The sequence below is a fragment of the Oncorhynchus gorbuscha genome, linkage group LG07 (assembly GCF_021184085.1).
Source record: "Oncorhynchus gorbuscha isolate QuinsamMale2020 ecotype Even-year linkage group LG07, OgorEven_v1.0, whole genome shotgun sequence".
Lineage (NCBI taxonomy): Eukaryota > Metazoa > Chordata > Actinopteri > Salmoniformes > Salmonidae > Oncorhynchus > Oncorhynchus gorbuscha.
In genome coordinates this window covers 46,758,046-46,774,505 of record NC_060179.1, presented here as the reverse complement: position 1 = coordinate 46,774,505, position 16,460 = coordinate 46,758,046, and the positions used below count along the sequence as shown (strand labels likewise).

Below are 16,460 nucleotides of genomic sequence, written 5' to 3'. Positions count from 1 at the left end.
AACAAGAAGTCCCACTTCACATGAAAAAACTGACTGGATGAGAGAGGGGGTTTTGGTTTGTTTGTTTGAGGGAGTTTAACACAATTCGAGTGAGAAAATAGCTGTTTTATAGTCTCCTAAAGCATATACCAAAAATACTTTACCATACATATACACATATTCCGCCCCATACATATACACATATTCCACCCCATACCTCAGGGGTTGTCACACAACAAAATCCAGATTGTGGCTTTAAATCACATGCACAACACCATGGAGTCGGAGGCCAAAGCAAATATCTGTGAGACGACTATTGGCTGAAACGGATGCCTGGGGTGAGGCTCAGATGTCATGTATAAATGAAGGAGGTGGTTGCTTTTGAACCATACATTCAAGTAGTCAGAGAGGTAAGAGTTCCCTTTCCTCTGTATAAAAACCTTTATGGACTTTTCTTGACATTTAAGAATATTGAAGGTACTTTAAAGTCTTCTCAAACTTAGTACATTTTCTTGAAAAATGTTTGATACAGCATGTGAACTTTTAGTCTTGTTTTAGTGTTGTTAAGTATTGCTATTTTGTAAATGTTTTGAAGAATGTGGCTTTGAAATAGCTTAATACTACTTTATCTTATCATAATCCATCAAATGTATGTTGTAATTTTGATGTCTGTTAAGCATATTGTATGTATGTATGTATGTATGTATGTATGTATGTATGTATGTATGTATGTATGTATGTATGTATGTATGTATGTATGTATGTATGTATGTATGTATGTATGTATGTATGTATGTATGTATGTGCGTGCGTGCGTGCGTGCGTGCGTGCGTGCGTGTGTGTGTATGTATGTATCTTCACAAAAAAATTGATGTTTAGGGCTATTTGCTATTGGAAAATATGTGACATCTCCTTATCTCCTTTAAGATGCAAGTCTTATCAAATGTTGGCTAAACAATTGTATTATTATGGACGTGACTATAGCAATGCATGTTGTAGAGAGTTTTTCGCCCTTATAATTTCTCAGTCAATATTCCATATTACGGAACGTAATGTGGCACAGCGGTTGAGAGCTCAATTCCGCGGCAAGCTGATCCACTCTCTCATTTTCTGTCTTGAAGGATGTGTAGAAAATATCTACAATGACATTTAAGAAAATCCACTAAATTGTCAACAGTGACACTCAAATGACAGAAAAAGATTACATAACAGAAGTGCCTTGCTTTTGAATATCTGAGAAAGGTGTTGTTGATGTAATTAAAAACATTTTTTTCTGTTATCTTTTACAGCAAAGAATGAAGGTAAGCTAACTAAATGACATTGGGGCTAACAGGCTAATACTTCATTTTTGTTGAAGGAGAAACAGAAAAAGACAGACAGAGTTAGGATTACAGATCATACAGTCTCATTCAAATTGAGAAATGAGGCGTACCTTCATTGGAAATCTAAAAGGTCTATGTACCAAGCTGTGAAGCAAAACTGACACCTAGCCACTCTCCCCTAGCAACAGTAGCTAGCTACACAAGTTTTTATCTAGATAACCTTACTTATATCCCGACAACATTGACACTAAAAATATTTTTGTTCTCAGCCACATTCAAAATTGAATTCAAGCCAGATAGCTTACATGATTGAAATTGTATCCGTTTTGTTAGTTGATGTTGTAATGTCAGTGGTTAGGTACGGAACTAGCTTGCTAGCCAGGCTCCCGGGTTCACGTCTCGTCCGAGCAGCCCACTTACAGCATAAGTATACTAGCTGGCTAGCTAACTCAACGTATCTTGACAACATTAACTCTCTATATAATTATTGTGTTATATTATCTCAGCCATAGTCACAATTACATTCAAGACAGATTAACTATCTAACAGGCATGAGCTCAGATCAGCTACAAACATTACATTTGTTGAATCTAACCAACCTCTCCACCTTACGTAGCTAGCTAGTTAGCTACAATAGCTAATTAAAACAATTGTCAGAAATGACATAACAGTATAATGCCGTGACAGTTTATCAAATATAAGTAGAACGTTATGGCTATATCTTACCTTGATTGTCGCAGTATTTGTTACTCTTTGGCCAGGATCGAGTTTGGGAAACATGTTGTATAAGATGGCGCTTGATCTTGTGTCGAGTCTGTTGATTCCATCTTCTTTTGGTCATCCTCATCATGGTACTCGGGGGGCCTCATCGGTGTCACAGTTTTTCCCCAGCCACAGCTGACACACCTGATTAAACTAGTGCTAATGCAAACCAGTATATCTTCCTCCACTGTCCCACACTGGTCTCAAACCAGTATCTCTTCCTCCACTGTCCCTGTCCCACACTGGTCTCAAACCAGTATATTTTCCTCCACTGTCCCTGTCCCACACTGGTCTCAAACCAGTATCTCTTCCTCCACTGTCCCTGTCCCACACTGGTCTCAAACCAGTATATCTTCCTCCACTGTCCCTGTCCCACACTGGTCTCAAACCAGTATATCTTCCTCCACTGTCCCTGTCCCACACTGGTCTCAAACCAGTTTCTCTTCCTCCACTGTCCCTGTCCCACACTGGTCTCAAACCAGTATCTCTTCCTCCACTGTCCCTGTCCCACACTGGTCTCAAACCAGTATATCTTCCTCCACTGTCCCACACTGGTCTCAAACCAGTATATCTTCATCCACTGTCCCACACTGGTCTCAAACCAGTATCTCTTCCTCCACTGTCCCTGTCCCACACTGGTCTCAAACCAGTATATCTTCCTCCACTGTCCCTGTCCCACACTGGTCTCAAACCAGTATCTCTTCCTCCACTGTCCCACACTGGTCTCAAACCAGTATATCTTCCTCCACTGTCCCTGTCCCACACTGGTCTCAAACCAGTATCTCTTCCTCCACTGTCCCTGTCCCACACTGGTCTCAAACCAGTATATCTTCCTCCACTGTCCCTGTCCCACACTGGTCTCAAACCAGTATATCTTCCTCCACTGCCCCACACTGGTCTCAAACCAGTATATCTTCCTCCACTGTCCCACACTGGTCTCAAACCAGTATCTCTTCCTCCACTGACCCTGTCCCACACTGGTCTCAAACCAGTATATCTTCCTCCACTGTCCCTGTCCCACACTGGTCTCAAACCAGTATCTCTTCCTCCACTGTCCCTGTCCCACACTGGTCTCAAACCAGTATATCTTCCTCCACTGTCCCTGTCCCACACTGGTCTCAAACCAGTATCTCTTCCTCCACTGTCCGTCTCACACTGGTCTCAAACCAGTATATCTTCCTCCACTGTCCCTGTCCCACACTGGTCTCAAACCAGTATCTCTTCCTCCACTGTCCCTGTCCCACACTGGTCTCAAACCAGTATCTCTTCCTCCACTGTCCCTGTCCCACACTGGTCTCAAACCAGTATATCTTCCTCCACTGTCCCACACTGGGCACAAACCAGTATATCTTCCTCCACTGTCCCTGTCCCACACTGGGCACAAACCAGCGATCCTCTGCTTGCAAACATACAACTGTCCCCCTTATCATTAGGGTATACCAGTATAAATACAGGTATTCTGGTTGGAAATGGGGTAGTCTTGTCATTCTTCAGCAACATTGTACAGTAATGACTGTGCAGGTGCCTTATTTTGCACAGGAGGGACCTTCTTTCATGTCTTTGCAAACAAATTGTGCGCTAATGACAGTGAAGTTAAGAAATTGTCCAAGGTGACATTTCTCCCCTTGCCGACATTGCTCACCTCCTGCCCGATGTAGATCTTTCCCAGATATTGAGAGCAGTGCAGCGTGTACAGTTATGCACACTCTCACTGTGTAACCTACTCCAAGTTGGCCAGAGGAGACTGATGAGGCTGCATTGATTCAGCGGAGTGATATAGGGTACATACCATTTTAAGATTATAATTATTATTTGTTTAATATATTTTTTATTTCACAGGGTAGGCCAGTTGAGAACAAGTTCTCATTTACAACTGCGACCTAAAGCAGTACGACACAAACAACAACACAGAGTTACGCTTGGAATAAACAAATGTACAGTCAATAACACAAAATAAAAAAATCACATAGCTACAATACAAACAGATTGCCAAACCTAGCCACCATGCATTTAATGCTGTAGTATGAATCTGCAGGTAGCTAAAGCTAACCAACTAGGTTCAAGGTTAGCTAGCTAGCTAACATTAGGCTATAACTAGCAATGTAAATGGCTTTCTGAGATACAAATAACATTAATACACAGATCATACATGTAACGTTATCAGCAATCTAGCGTTAGCTAGCTAGCTAACAGTGTGCTTTAACTTACAATGAAAAAACCTTTCGGACAATATTTGAAACGTATTGTAATGACCTGACTAGATCATAAATGAACAATTGTCCAGACAGAGGCTTGAGTTTGCGAATTGACGGTTTATTAAACCAACTTTACACAGGCTACTGTTTGGGCCGTAGCACACGCCAAATAGATGACAGATAACCCAGAAGCCAATCAATCGTGACCTTCTCTTGTGAAGCCCAGACGTAAGAGAACAAAGGCTGAACCTGGTCTTAACTTCCAATGCTCCATCCCCCTGCCCAACCCCCTTCCACGCCACTCTGCCAACCGCAAGGATACCCGGCATCAGAACCTTTCAGGCATTCCCGTGATTGGCAGATAACAGGTTGATTGACATGTCGGACCCCGCGAACACCGGGTACTGGTCAGTACAACACAACCATCTCCTAGCCTAACACATAACACACAGCTGTCTGTGCGGGTCGCTACAGTATATTATCTGAAAATGTAGTTAGACTCTTACCAGTATACATGGATGAGCGCTTTACGGCAGCGTGTCTTTTCCATTTTGATTATAGCTAGCTACAGCTTGTTTGACCCGTTGTGTCAAGTCACTCCAGTTTACACTGACCATGTGCAGAAAGTAGACAATCACAACTTTTTGCCACCAATTTTTTGTCGATAGCGCCTGCTAAATTCAGAGGAGCAATGTTGTTGAGAGCCGTAGCAACACTTTTGCAGTTCTCTAGGGCTTATGTTATATTAGACAAAAAAGCTGCAGTAGCAAGGATAATCTACCCATACTGAGCAGTTTATGCTATAGACAGACGCGTGCTAAATGGCAGTTCAATTCAAACTCATCTCTCGGCATGTCCAGCCCATCCATTATCTTAGCTAATCATGGCTAGCGAGAAGGTTCCTGTCTTTTTCCGAGGCTAAACCAACTCGGCTCATAATTAAACAATTGTATTCGTATTTACAGATGGCATACACGTTTGTTATTAAGGCACATGAAAAAAAAACATTTTGATAAAACATTTAAAAATGATGTTCAAATACCTCTCCTGTGAAGTAGTGATGTGCGACATGTGCCTAGATTCTTGAAACGAGTCACATATTCAGAAGCTAAACAGTGTTTGTTAAAAAAATACATTGTTTTCAAACAGTTGAGTTGAACAAATAAATAAGTGGGGTTCTGATGGTATGTATGACAATTGGACTAAGCTCATGATTTGTTTTTACAAATATAAGTTTAATTCTTCAAGAATCAATGGGTGTTTTATTTAAATAATTTAAAAGTAAAACATTTTATGAAGCAATCACAGATGTACCCTTTCAATCAGAGCCGCCCGCCAGAAACATGTTGCAAGACCGCATTTGCCCAATACTTCTCACCACTTTCAAAGAAAGCAGCAGCAACCGGGCCAGTTCTCGCAGTCTACTATAGAAAACCACTGAAGACTACATGCAGAAGCGCTGTGCTATTTGTATTTGAGCAATATGACTGGCTATTCATTCAAGCACCACTACACCCCCACGAGTGACTTCTCGAGCAGTACAGAAGTTGATACGTTCACCAAGCACATGCAAGATGTCCTAAGCAAAAATAAGCGCCCATCAATCTGCTTTACAAAAGTAAACCTTCAATAGTGAACATACTAGCAATGTGCTGGCTACTGTTGATAGTCGACAAAAAGAAAGCCACAACAGGTAGCCGGGTCAAATTATCTTAAAGGAGCAGCGTCCTATTTTGAGATGTAAAACAAATATTATCTAAATGACATAATTTAGAAACAAAAATAAAAGCCATTTAAAAAATGCAATTCTAAAGAATAGAGTAACGACTTACATTGCTAAATTACATTAAACAGCTTCATAATAACCAAAGGTGGCAGCAGGTTAGAGCATTGGGCCAGTAACCGAAAGGTTACTTGTTTGAATCCACTAGCCAACAAGATGAGAACTCTGTTGATGTACCCTTGAGCAAGGCGCTTAACTCTAATTGCTCCAGAGTTGCCGTTAATAATGGCGGACACTGGCTGTGACCCCACTCTCCGATGGTGTCTCAGTGAGAGTTGTGATATGCAAAAAACACATTTCCAATTCACACATGCGTATTAATACACACTTGTACATGTGTGAAGTAGGACAAATATAAGCACCCACCAAATTATTTCTATTTATTCATTATAAATATAGACTGTTAATAGCTGCATATAGACAGAAAGCATGCCAGCCTAGAGGCCCTGCATGACCCCAATGCATTGAAAACTATACCATGTCCTTGCCAGTAGAAATTCTGTTCGGGCCATTCGATTTTTGTCCAACTGGTCCGGCCATGACAGTAAGAAAAACAATTAGCGTTGGGACCCTGTCCTAGCCTACGAATAGGACCCAAAGTTTTACCTAACCAGGTGATGAAATCAGGAAAAACTCCAGGCCCCAGAAAGACATGTACAACTTTTGCCACACCACTTTTGAACCTGTGGTGCCACCTCAGCTTTAAGTACGATAACTTGTACATGTCTCTAGCATAGCTGTCTTACCCCGTCATAACTCAAAATATAAGGTTGCATTACTCCATTCTTTATAACGGAGCGGCTTTTGAACCTGTGGTGCCACCTCAGCTTTAAGTACGATAACTTGTACATGTCTCTAGCATAGCTGTCTTACCCCGTCATAACTCAAAATATAAGGTTGCATTACTCCATTCTTTATTACGGAAAAATGAAAATTGTCAAGTTCAAACGGTGTCCACTACCTTGTCTATTTCCCATCCGAGTAAGCTTATGTTTTAAGCTAGGTCAAATATAATGTTTAAAACACGTTTACATTATTAGGGTAAACCTACTCTAAGAGTAAGTATTAGACTGTTTGAGAGGTTGGAACCCTAATTCACCCATCCAATGTGCACATCTGTTAGTGAAGTACAGTAGATCAATAAAGCTGCAGTACTCAAGCAGTCATCAAGCTGCTGATGCTGAAAAGCATTGGTGCATAGGTCAAATGAGCTTTTACATGTCTTGTCCTTTTCAGCTTCAGACAATAGCTAATATTTTACTTAAAACATATGTTTTGGTATTATTATAATACATAAGGAAAGAATGTGTAGCAACAGTGGGCTGAAATCATTTTTGCTATGTTTAATATTCTGAAATCTATGTCTAACAATAACTATACGTTTCTGCTTGATTTAGGTCAATACAATGGCATCCATGACACTTGCTTTAACAGTGCTTGTTGCAGTATTCTGTGGTGAGTTGAAAGTGATCCATGAAAACATTCTACATATTATTCTAGATTGGTTGTAGTAGAATAGCATTGTTATTGGGAATGGGTCAACTGATATCAGAGCAATCAGTACACTTTCGGCTGCATCTTTAACATGAATGTGCTATATAAATTTTATACTTTAAGATCATACCTCTCTTAAAAACCTCTTAATAACGAATTACCTTTGTTAAATAATTATTTCTGTTTATTCCATGTTGGCAGTACCACACAAAACAATTCTGTTCAGGATTACCAGAGACACAAATGTCACACCTTTTAACAATGTCTCTCTTTATGACCTGTGTTGTTCTCTCCTTGAATATGTATTTCCTCAGACTTGCTAATAAAGATTTTATAGAACAAAAGCTAATAATATTTTTCACAAACACAGAAAATAACATTCACATTGTTTCTCCAACTCAGCTACTGTGGCACTGAAGTGTCACAAATGTACTATCATCAATCCAGACCATCCAACCTGCACCCAGACTGACATAACCGAGGTGGAGTGTGGTGTCAGTTTCACCCACTGTGCAAGAATTGTTTTCCACAAACCAGCCTGTAAGTGAACAAATTATTAGGACTTGCAAGCAAACCAATTGATTTTGATAGAATTCTTCTTTCTTTCTTATTATTCTTCCACCTTTGTCGCAATATATCAGTGCACAACTGATCAAATAAATATCAACACCGCTACCCAGACACCAAAAACAACACAGATTGGCCAATAGTTGGGGCTGTAATAAACATTCAAAGTCTAAGGCTCAGCCCCGCCGCCGCATTTGACTGATATTGCATTCGGAAAGTAGTCAGACCCCTTGACTTTTTTCATATTTTTTTACATTACAGCTTTCTTCAAAAATTGATTTAAATAAACACTTTTCTTCATTAATTGCTGCAGGAATTTAATTCCTCTATGTTTTAACACCCAATTAAAATTAAACACTCTGTCAATTCATAAGGATTTGTATGACCCTTGTTTTATAAAAATGGACAAAGCCCAGTCTTAAAGTCAAATAGCAGCTTTTATTCACGAGAGTACTGAACACAATACAGTTTACCACAGGTTATAAACTGAAAATGACGTCATTAGTTCCAGTACCAACCTGTCTCTTCTCCCACCCTGGTACAAAGGCAGTATCTCAAACCTTCCCACATCGTCTCCCTACCAATTTAACATAATTTATAAGCCAAGGTCTTCTTGTGTAGATAAGCATTCTAGCCAGTCTGAAGATAAAGTTCATTCATTTCTACCAAGGAAGTCATTGTTCTAATTCTTGATTATATTTACACACATTATATTCAGTACTAGGATTAAGAAAGAAAATTCATACAAAAACAGTAACATAATAGTATTCTGATTAGTACATATACAGTAACATAATAGTATTCTGATTAGTATATATACGGTAACATAATAGTATTCTGTTTAGTCAGTCCTGATTGAAATGTATACATAATTAGTCATTATTGATACAAATTCCCTTAACATTAATCTACACACAATACCCCACAATGACTCAGCAAAAAACAGGTTTAAAAAACAGAAATACCTTATTTACATAAGTTTTCAGACCCTTTGCTATGAGACTCAAAACAGGTGCATCCTATTTCCATTGATCATCCTTGAGATGTTTCTACAACTTTATTGGAGTCCACCTGTGGTAAATTCAATTGATTGGAGATGATTTGGAAAGGCACACGCCTGTCTATTTAACGTCAAACAGTTGACAGTGCATGTCAGAGCAAAAACCAAGCCATGAGATCGAAGGAAATGTCAATGGGCTCCGAGACAGGATTGTGTCAAGGCACAGATCTCGGGAAGGGTACCAATACATTTCTGCAGTTTTGAAGGTCTCCAAGAACACAGTGGCCTCCATCATTCTTAAACTTCTTATGGCTTGAATCCAACTAACGGGATCGATATGACAACAGCCAACGAAAGTGCAGGGTGCCAAATTCAAATATCTCATAATTAAAATTCCTCAAACATAGAGGTATTTTACACCGTTTTAAAGATAAACTTGTTGTTAATCCCACCACAGTGTCTGATTTCACGAAAGCACACCAAACGATTATGTTAGGTCTGCACCTAGTCACAGAAAAACACAGCCATTTTCCCAGCCAAAGGATGGAGTCACAAAAAGCAGAAATAAAGATAAAATGAATCACTAACCTTTGATGATCTTCATCAGATGACACTCATAGGACTTCATGTTACACAATACATGTATGTTTTGTTCGATGAAGTTCAAATTTAAATCCAAAAATCTCAGTTTACATTGGCGCGTTATGTTTAGTAGTTCCAAAACATCCGGTGATATTGCAGAGAGCCACATCAATTTACAGAAATACTCATAATAAACATTGATAAAAAGATACAACTATTATGCATGGTATTAAAGATACACTTCTCCTTAATGCAACCGCTGTGTCAGATTTCAAAAAAGCTTTACTGAAAAAGCACACCATGCAATAATCTGAGTACAGCGCTCAGACAACAAAATCAAGCCATACAGATATCCGCCATGTCGTGGAGTCAACAAAAGTCAGAAATGGCATTGTAAATATTCACATACCTTTGATGATCTTCATCAGAATGCACTCCCAGGAATCCCAGTTCCACAATAAATGTTGATTTGTTCGATAAAGTCCATTTATGTCCAAATGCCTCCTTTTTGTTCGCGCTTTTAACCCAGTAATCCAAATTCATGACGCGCAGGCCAGACGAAAAGTCAAAAAGTTCAGTTACAGTCCGTAGAAACATGTCAAACGATGTATAGAATCAATCTTTAGGATGTTTTTAACATTAATCTTCAATGTTGTTCCAACCAGAGAATTCCTTTGTCTGTAGAATTGCAATGGAAAGCAAGCTAACTCTCACGTGAATGCGCATGACCAGCTCATGCCTCTCTGGCAGACCTCTTACTCAATCCCCTCTCATTCGCCCCCACTTCACAGTAGAAGCATCAAACAAGGTTCTAAAGACTGTTGGCATCTAGTGGAAGCCGTAGGACGTGCAATATGACCCCATAGACACGGTGTATTCGATAGGCAATGAGTTGAAAAACTACAAACCTCAGATTCCCCACTTCCTGGTTGGAATTGTTCTCATGTTTCTGCCTGCCATATGAGTTATGTAATACTCACAGACATCATTCAAACAGTTTTAGAAACTTCAGAGTGTTTTCTATCCAAATATACTAATAATATGCATATATTGGGCCTGAGTAGCAGACACTTTACTCTGGGCACCTTTTTCATCCAAGCTACTCAATACTGCCCCCAGCCATAACAAGTTAAATGGAATAACTATGGAACCACCAAGACTCTTCCTAGAGCTGGAAGCCACGGCCAAACTGAGCAATTGGGGGAGAAGTGCCTTGGTCAGGGAGGTGGTCAGCCCAATGGCCACTCTGGTAGAGCTCCAAACTTCCTCTGTGGAGATGGAAGAACCTTAAAGAAGGACAACCGTCTCTGCAGCACTCCACCAATCAGGCTTTTAGGGTAGAGTGGCCAGACGGAAGACACTCCTGAGTAAAAGACACATGACAGCCCGCTTGGAGTTTGCCAAAAGGCACCTAAAGGACTCTCGGACCATGAGAAACAAAATTCTCTGGTCTGATGAAACCAAGATTGAACTCTTTGGCCTGAATGCAAATGTCACGTCTGGAGGAAACCTGGCACCATCCCTATAGTGAAGCATGGTGGTGGTAGCATCACGCTGTGGGGATGCTTTTCTTCGGCATGGACTGGGAGACTAGTCAGGATTGAGGCAAAGATGAACAGAGCAAAGTACAGTGAGATCATTGATGAAAACCTGCTCCAGAGTGCTCAGGACCTCAGAGTGGGTCAGAGTTTCACCTTCTAACAGGACAACGACCCTAAGCACACAGCCAAGACAATGCAGGAGTGGCTTCGGGACAAGTCTCAGAATGTCCTTGAGTGGCCCAGCCAGAGCACGGACTTGAACCAGATCGAACATCTCTGGAGAGACCTGAAAATAGCTGTGTAGCTACGCTCCCCATCCAACCTGACAGAGCTTGAGAGGATCTGCAGAGAAGAATGGGAGGAACTCCCCAAATACAGCTGGTCCAAGCTTGTAGTGTCATACCCAAGAAGACTCGATGCTGTAATCGCTGCCAAAGGTGCTTCAACAAAGTACTGAGTAAAGGGTCTGAATACTGATCTAATTGTGATATTTTTTTATACATTTGAATAAAATTCTAAAAACCTGTTTTTGCTTTGTTATTATGGGGAACTGTGTGTAGATTGATGAAAAACTATTTCATCAATTTTAGAATCGGGCTGTAACAACATAATGTGGAAAATGTCAAAGGATATGAGTAATTTCTGAATGCACTGTATAACACTCAGAACACTTTTTACATTAACAACGAGATTTTAACACACATTTGCTGTGTAGGAAGGTGTATGTCGACTGAAGCAAGTCTTGATATCTTTTTAAAAAAACATGGAAACAGCAAGCAATTCCGTTGTGAACCTCAAAACTGTTTGCATTTATTTGAATGCTAAAAAGATATCAGCTCCGAAGCCCTGTTACACATACAACAACAAAACTTGATATATGAGTGTTTTAGCTTAAGGAACACATTTGTGTTTTAGTTTTAACACATTTGCATCATATACCTATGATTTCCTTCATATTGGATTTTCCTTCATATTAGATTTTTTGAATTAAATCTCCAAAAATTGTGTTCTCATGAACAGTACATCTGATTGACTTGAAACTCAGAAAGTATGTTCATCATGTCAGCCTCTACTAAGTCCAAATGTGGAAGAGAAAATGGTAACCTTGTAAAAAAATATATATTGCATCCAAAATCAAACTGTAATAGCTTCACTTCTCTTCACTTGATCAACTTGAAACTCACATGTAGTGTTTTGAATTGTTACAAAACACAAGCGAGGAGGACGTATAGTACTTCCATGCAACTGTTTATTTCAGCCTGCTCATAAACCAGCACCCCGTTTGTAGCTATATTTCATTTTGCTTTAGTAATTCTAGCACCTTACACTGCATCTATTGGTAGTCAAAATAATATGATGTCACAAATGTAAAAATCTAAACACAACTGGAGCCAGTTTGGAGTCAGGAAGTAAGAGGCGGTAGCTAACTAACTGTATGTAGCTCTGTTAACTGTGGGGCATAATAATTTGAAGTTTTTCTTCAATTGTTTATCAATTACTTAAAGGGGCAATCTGCAGTTGCTACATCCATTTTTGGACTAATACATTTATGATATGTACCCATTTATTCTCAAAGAATATAATTTATAAATGCCTCGTGAGCTTAGTTTAACTGTTGAACCCCATCAAAACTGAAGAAATATAAGCTTATTTTTACTCCAATGATTGCAAACAAACACCATAAAGCCTCAAAACATGGTTAATAATTTGAATATCATGGATGACCAGTCCTTGCAACATAACTCTGTCTATGAAGTTGAGAGTGGTTAGATTACTCCAGCCCAATCTCTAGGCTTTTTACTGAAACAGGGGAGTAGAGAACGCTTTGTTACCGTTTCAACTGCTGATTTCTGCTTTAACTGATGCACCTACTTTCCTATCAACAATTTTCTCCTATTGTTTAGTATTCTTGATTGTGAATATATTTGTTATGACATTGTACAGAACGATTGGGCATTTGTATATTTCTCCACTAGGGCCCCCAATAATGTGTGTGCCTTCAATTTCAGATGGTGAGGTGAGAAAATGTGCTACTGAAAATGAATGTAATGTCAAGTCGCAAAGAAGTGTGGTGACGGAATGCTGCACAACTGATCTCTGCAACTGACCCAAGCTGGGAGAACCTGACTCACACCTGCAAATGGAGTAATATCAGCAAGGAACAATTTTGTAATTGAATCAACATACTGAAAACAATTTTGTTTTCAATTGATAGCTAAAAATGATTACGTTATCACATTTCGTACCTTCCCCTGTAGTCAAATGAAAAAAAAAGTATGTCATTTCTCCAATTTCTGAAATGCTGTTAAAATATTATTTTCGTATCATAAGCTTTGTGGACTGATTATTATAGGAATGTCTGGTAGGACCTGTGGTCAAGGTTGAAGATGTGAATAGAATTGTAGACAATTTTCATACACCTCCTGACATCATTTGCCATCATTCACCCAAAAGGACCAATGCAAAGGAAATCCCTCCGTTCATGTGTGTTTTCACTAGCGTGCATTTTATAATGGTGCGAAACTGTAATTTTCTAAGTTGCTATATTTAGGAGAGGCTGAAGAAAAATCCCACACAGCTTCTGACATCATTACCCTTCAACCAAAAGAATTTAAAAAATCTAAATATAAAGGGGCATTTTTTTTTGACCCGGACAGAGAACGTCTAAAACCTAGTTACTCAAACCCAAAACCTAGTTACACAAACCCGGACAGAGAACGCCTATGACCTAGTTACTCAAACCCAAAACCTAGTTACACCAACCCGGACAGCGAAAACCCAAAACCTAGTTACACAAACCCGGACAGAGAAAACCCAAAACCTAGTTACACAAACCCGGACAGCGAACACCCAAAACCTAGTTACACAAACCCGGACAGAGAAAACCCAAAACCTAGTTACACAAACCCGGACATAGAAAACCCAAAACTGACGATACACTATAAACGTAACAAACACAACAAGCCCGCACAGACACCGACGGGCAAAACTAACTTAAATAACACCCATCCCAAAACCCCAACAAGGAACAGGTGAAAACAATTAGACAAAAACAAAAGAAAAGGGGAAAAGGGATCGGTGGCAGCTAGTAGACCGGCGACGCCGACCGCCGAGCTCCATCCGAACAGGAAGGGGAGTCACCTTCAGTGGCAGCCAATAGACCGGCGACAACGACCGCCGAGCGCCACCCGAGCAGGAAGGGGAGTCGCCTTCAGTGGCAGCTAATAGACCGGCGACGACGACCGCCGAGCGATTTGTATCAATCGAGTGGGCATTTGTTTAGAAAACTCTGCCATCACATGTGCAGCACAGAAACACAGCTAGATAAACACAACAGTCTCTTAATTGGTGCGCACTTGAATTAAAGGGGTCTCCTTGTGTGTTTTAGGCTTTGATTTGGACGTAGAACATCCCATTTAGTTTTTTTTTTTTATAAAAATGTGTGATTTTGAGGGTGAAAACTTTAATAAACTGGGAAAAATCAGAAACCTGAAAAAACTAAATTGAGTTTTTGAAGGGCCCTAAACTATCCCCGGGGGAGGGATATAGCTCATTAGCGCACCATCACAATGTTGTATGTCAAAGTGCACAAATCTTTAGTGGTGATTTTAACATGTACATCTTGGTAGGGCAAAGTCTTCTTTCTTTAGATACATACCATTGAAGACACAACACTACAGATGTATTAATGCACAATAACGGTGACATGAGCTGACCATGGAGTTAATCATAACCACAGCAACACCTGGTCGTCTGGGAGCCGACTCCGGCAGCCTAGCTGATATGGCTGACTTGCTTAAAGGTCCCAAATAGTAAAAATGATGTTTTTCATGAAATGTGATGCTATTTGGATGAAACCATTATTCCTCTCACCCATCTACACACAATACCCCATAATGACAAGGTGAAAACATGTTTTTAGAAATATTTGCAAAAGTATTGAAAATGAAATATCTATTTTGCATAAGTATTCACACCCCTTGTCAATACTTTGTAGAAGCACCTGTGGTATCCCGGGAGGTCTACCCCGGGGGTTGGTGATAGAGGGGAGGTATGTACCGCGACGTTGGCTCCCTCTGCTGGGAGTACTTGGGCTGGGCACCCCGACTCTGACTGCTCCAAGTAGAGGTAATTAGGGGAGAGTGCCAACCAACCGTGCAGGCCACATAAAGGGATCACCGTGGCACACCACGAGGAGGAACAGAGTTTTATTTTTATTTTTTATTTTTTATTTCACCTTTATTTAACCAGGTAGGCAAGTTGAGAACAAGTTCTCATTTACAATTGTGACCTGGCCAAGATAAAGCAAAGCAGTTTGACACATACAACAACACAGAGTTACACATGGAGTAAAACAAACATACAGTCAATAATACAGTAGAAAAATAAGTCTATATACGATGTGAGCAAATGAAGTGAGATTAGGGAGGTAAAGGCAAAAAAGAGGCCATGATGGTGAAGTAAATAAAATATAGCAAGTAAAACACTGGAATGGTAGATTTTCAGTGGAAGAATGTGCAAAGTAGAAATAATGGGGTGCAAAGGAGCTAAATAAATAAATACAGTACGGGAAGAGGTAGTTGTTTGGGCTAAATTATAGATGGGCTATGTATAGGTGCAGTAATCTGTGAGCTGCTCTGACCGCTGGTGCTTAAAGCTAGTGAGGGAGATAAGTGTTTCCAGTTTCAGAGATTCTTGTAGTTCGTTCCAGCCATTGGCAGCAGAGAACTGGAAGGAGAGGTGGCCAAAGGAAGAATTGGTTTTGGTGGTGACCAGAGAGATATACAGTATACAGTATAACTGGGCAAGTCAGTTAAGAACAAATTCTTACTTACAATGACGGCCTAGGAACAGTGGGTTAACTGCCTTGTTCAGGGAGAAAATATAATAATATATACACACACACAAATGTGGACACCCCTTTAAATTGATGGATTTGGCTATTTCAGCCACACCCATTGCTGACAGGTGTATAAACTTGAGCACACAGCAATGTAATCTCCATAGACAAATGTTACTGAAGAACGTGGCACAAGTCAGTTGATAAAATGTCGGCCCTGCTTGAGCTGCCCCAGTCTGAGAGCAAAAATAGCTCAGCCGCAAAGTGGTAGGCAACACAAGCACACAGGATGGGACCGCTGAAGCACGAAGAACGTAAAAAATTGTCTGTCCTGGTTGCAACACTCACTACTGAGTTCCAAGCTGCCACTGAAAGCAATGTCAGCACAAGAACTG

General features: G+C 40.1%; 1 protein-coding gene across 3 annotated transcripts; it reads left to right on the top strand.

The window, feature by feature from the left end:
- Positions 1-322: 322 nt before the first annotated feature.
- On the top strand, positions 323-13,554 carry LOC124039230 (lymphocyte antigen 6D-like). 3 transcript variants are annotated; one of them, XM_046355134.1, is made up of 5 exons: positions 323-389; positions 1,269-1,280; positions 7,439-7,496; positions 7,938-8,075; positions 13,235-13,554. In XM_046355134.1, the coding sequence occupies exons 1-5, from the start codon at positions 342-344 to the stop codon at positions 13,330-13,332; spliced, it is 354 nt and encodes a 117-aa protein (XP_046211090.1). In that variant the 5' UTR covers positions 323-341; the 3' UTR covers positions 13,333-13,554. The 3 variants fall into 3 exon arrangements, 2 of the variants coding, with proteins under 2 accessions (XP_046211090.1, XP_046211091.1); XM_046355135.1 differs by lacking the exon at positions 323-389 and adding an exon at positions 390-456; XR_006839530.1 differs by lacking the exons at positions 323-389; positions 1,269-1,280 and adding an exon at positions 4,526-4,665.
- Positions 13,555-16,460: the final 2,906 nt, after the last annotated feature.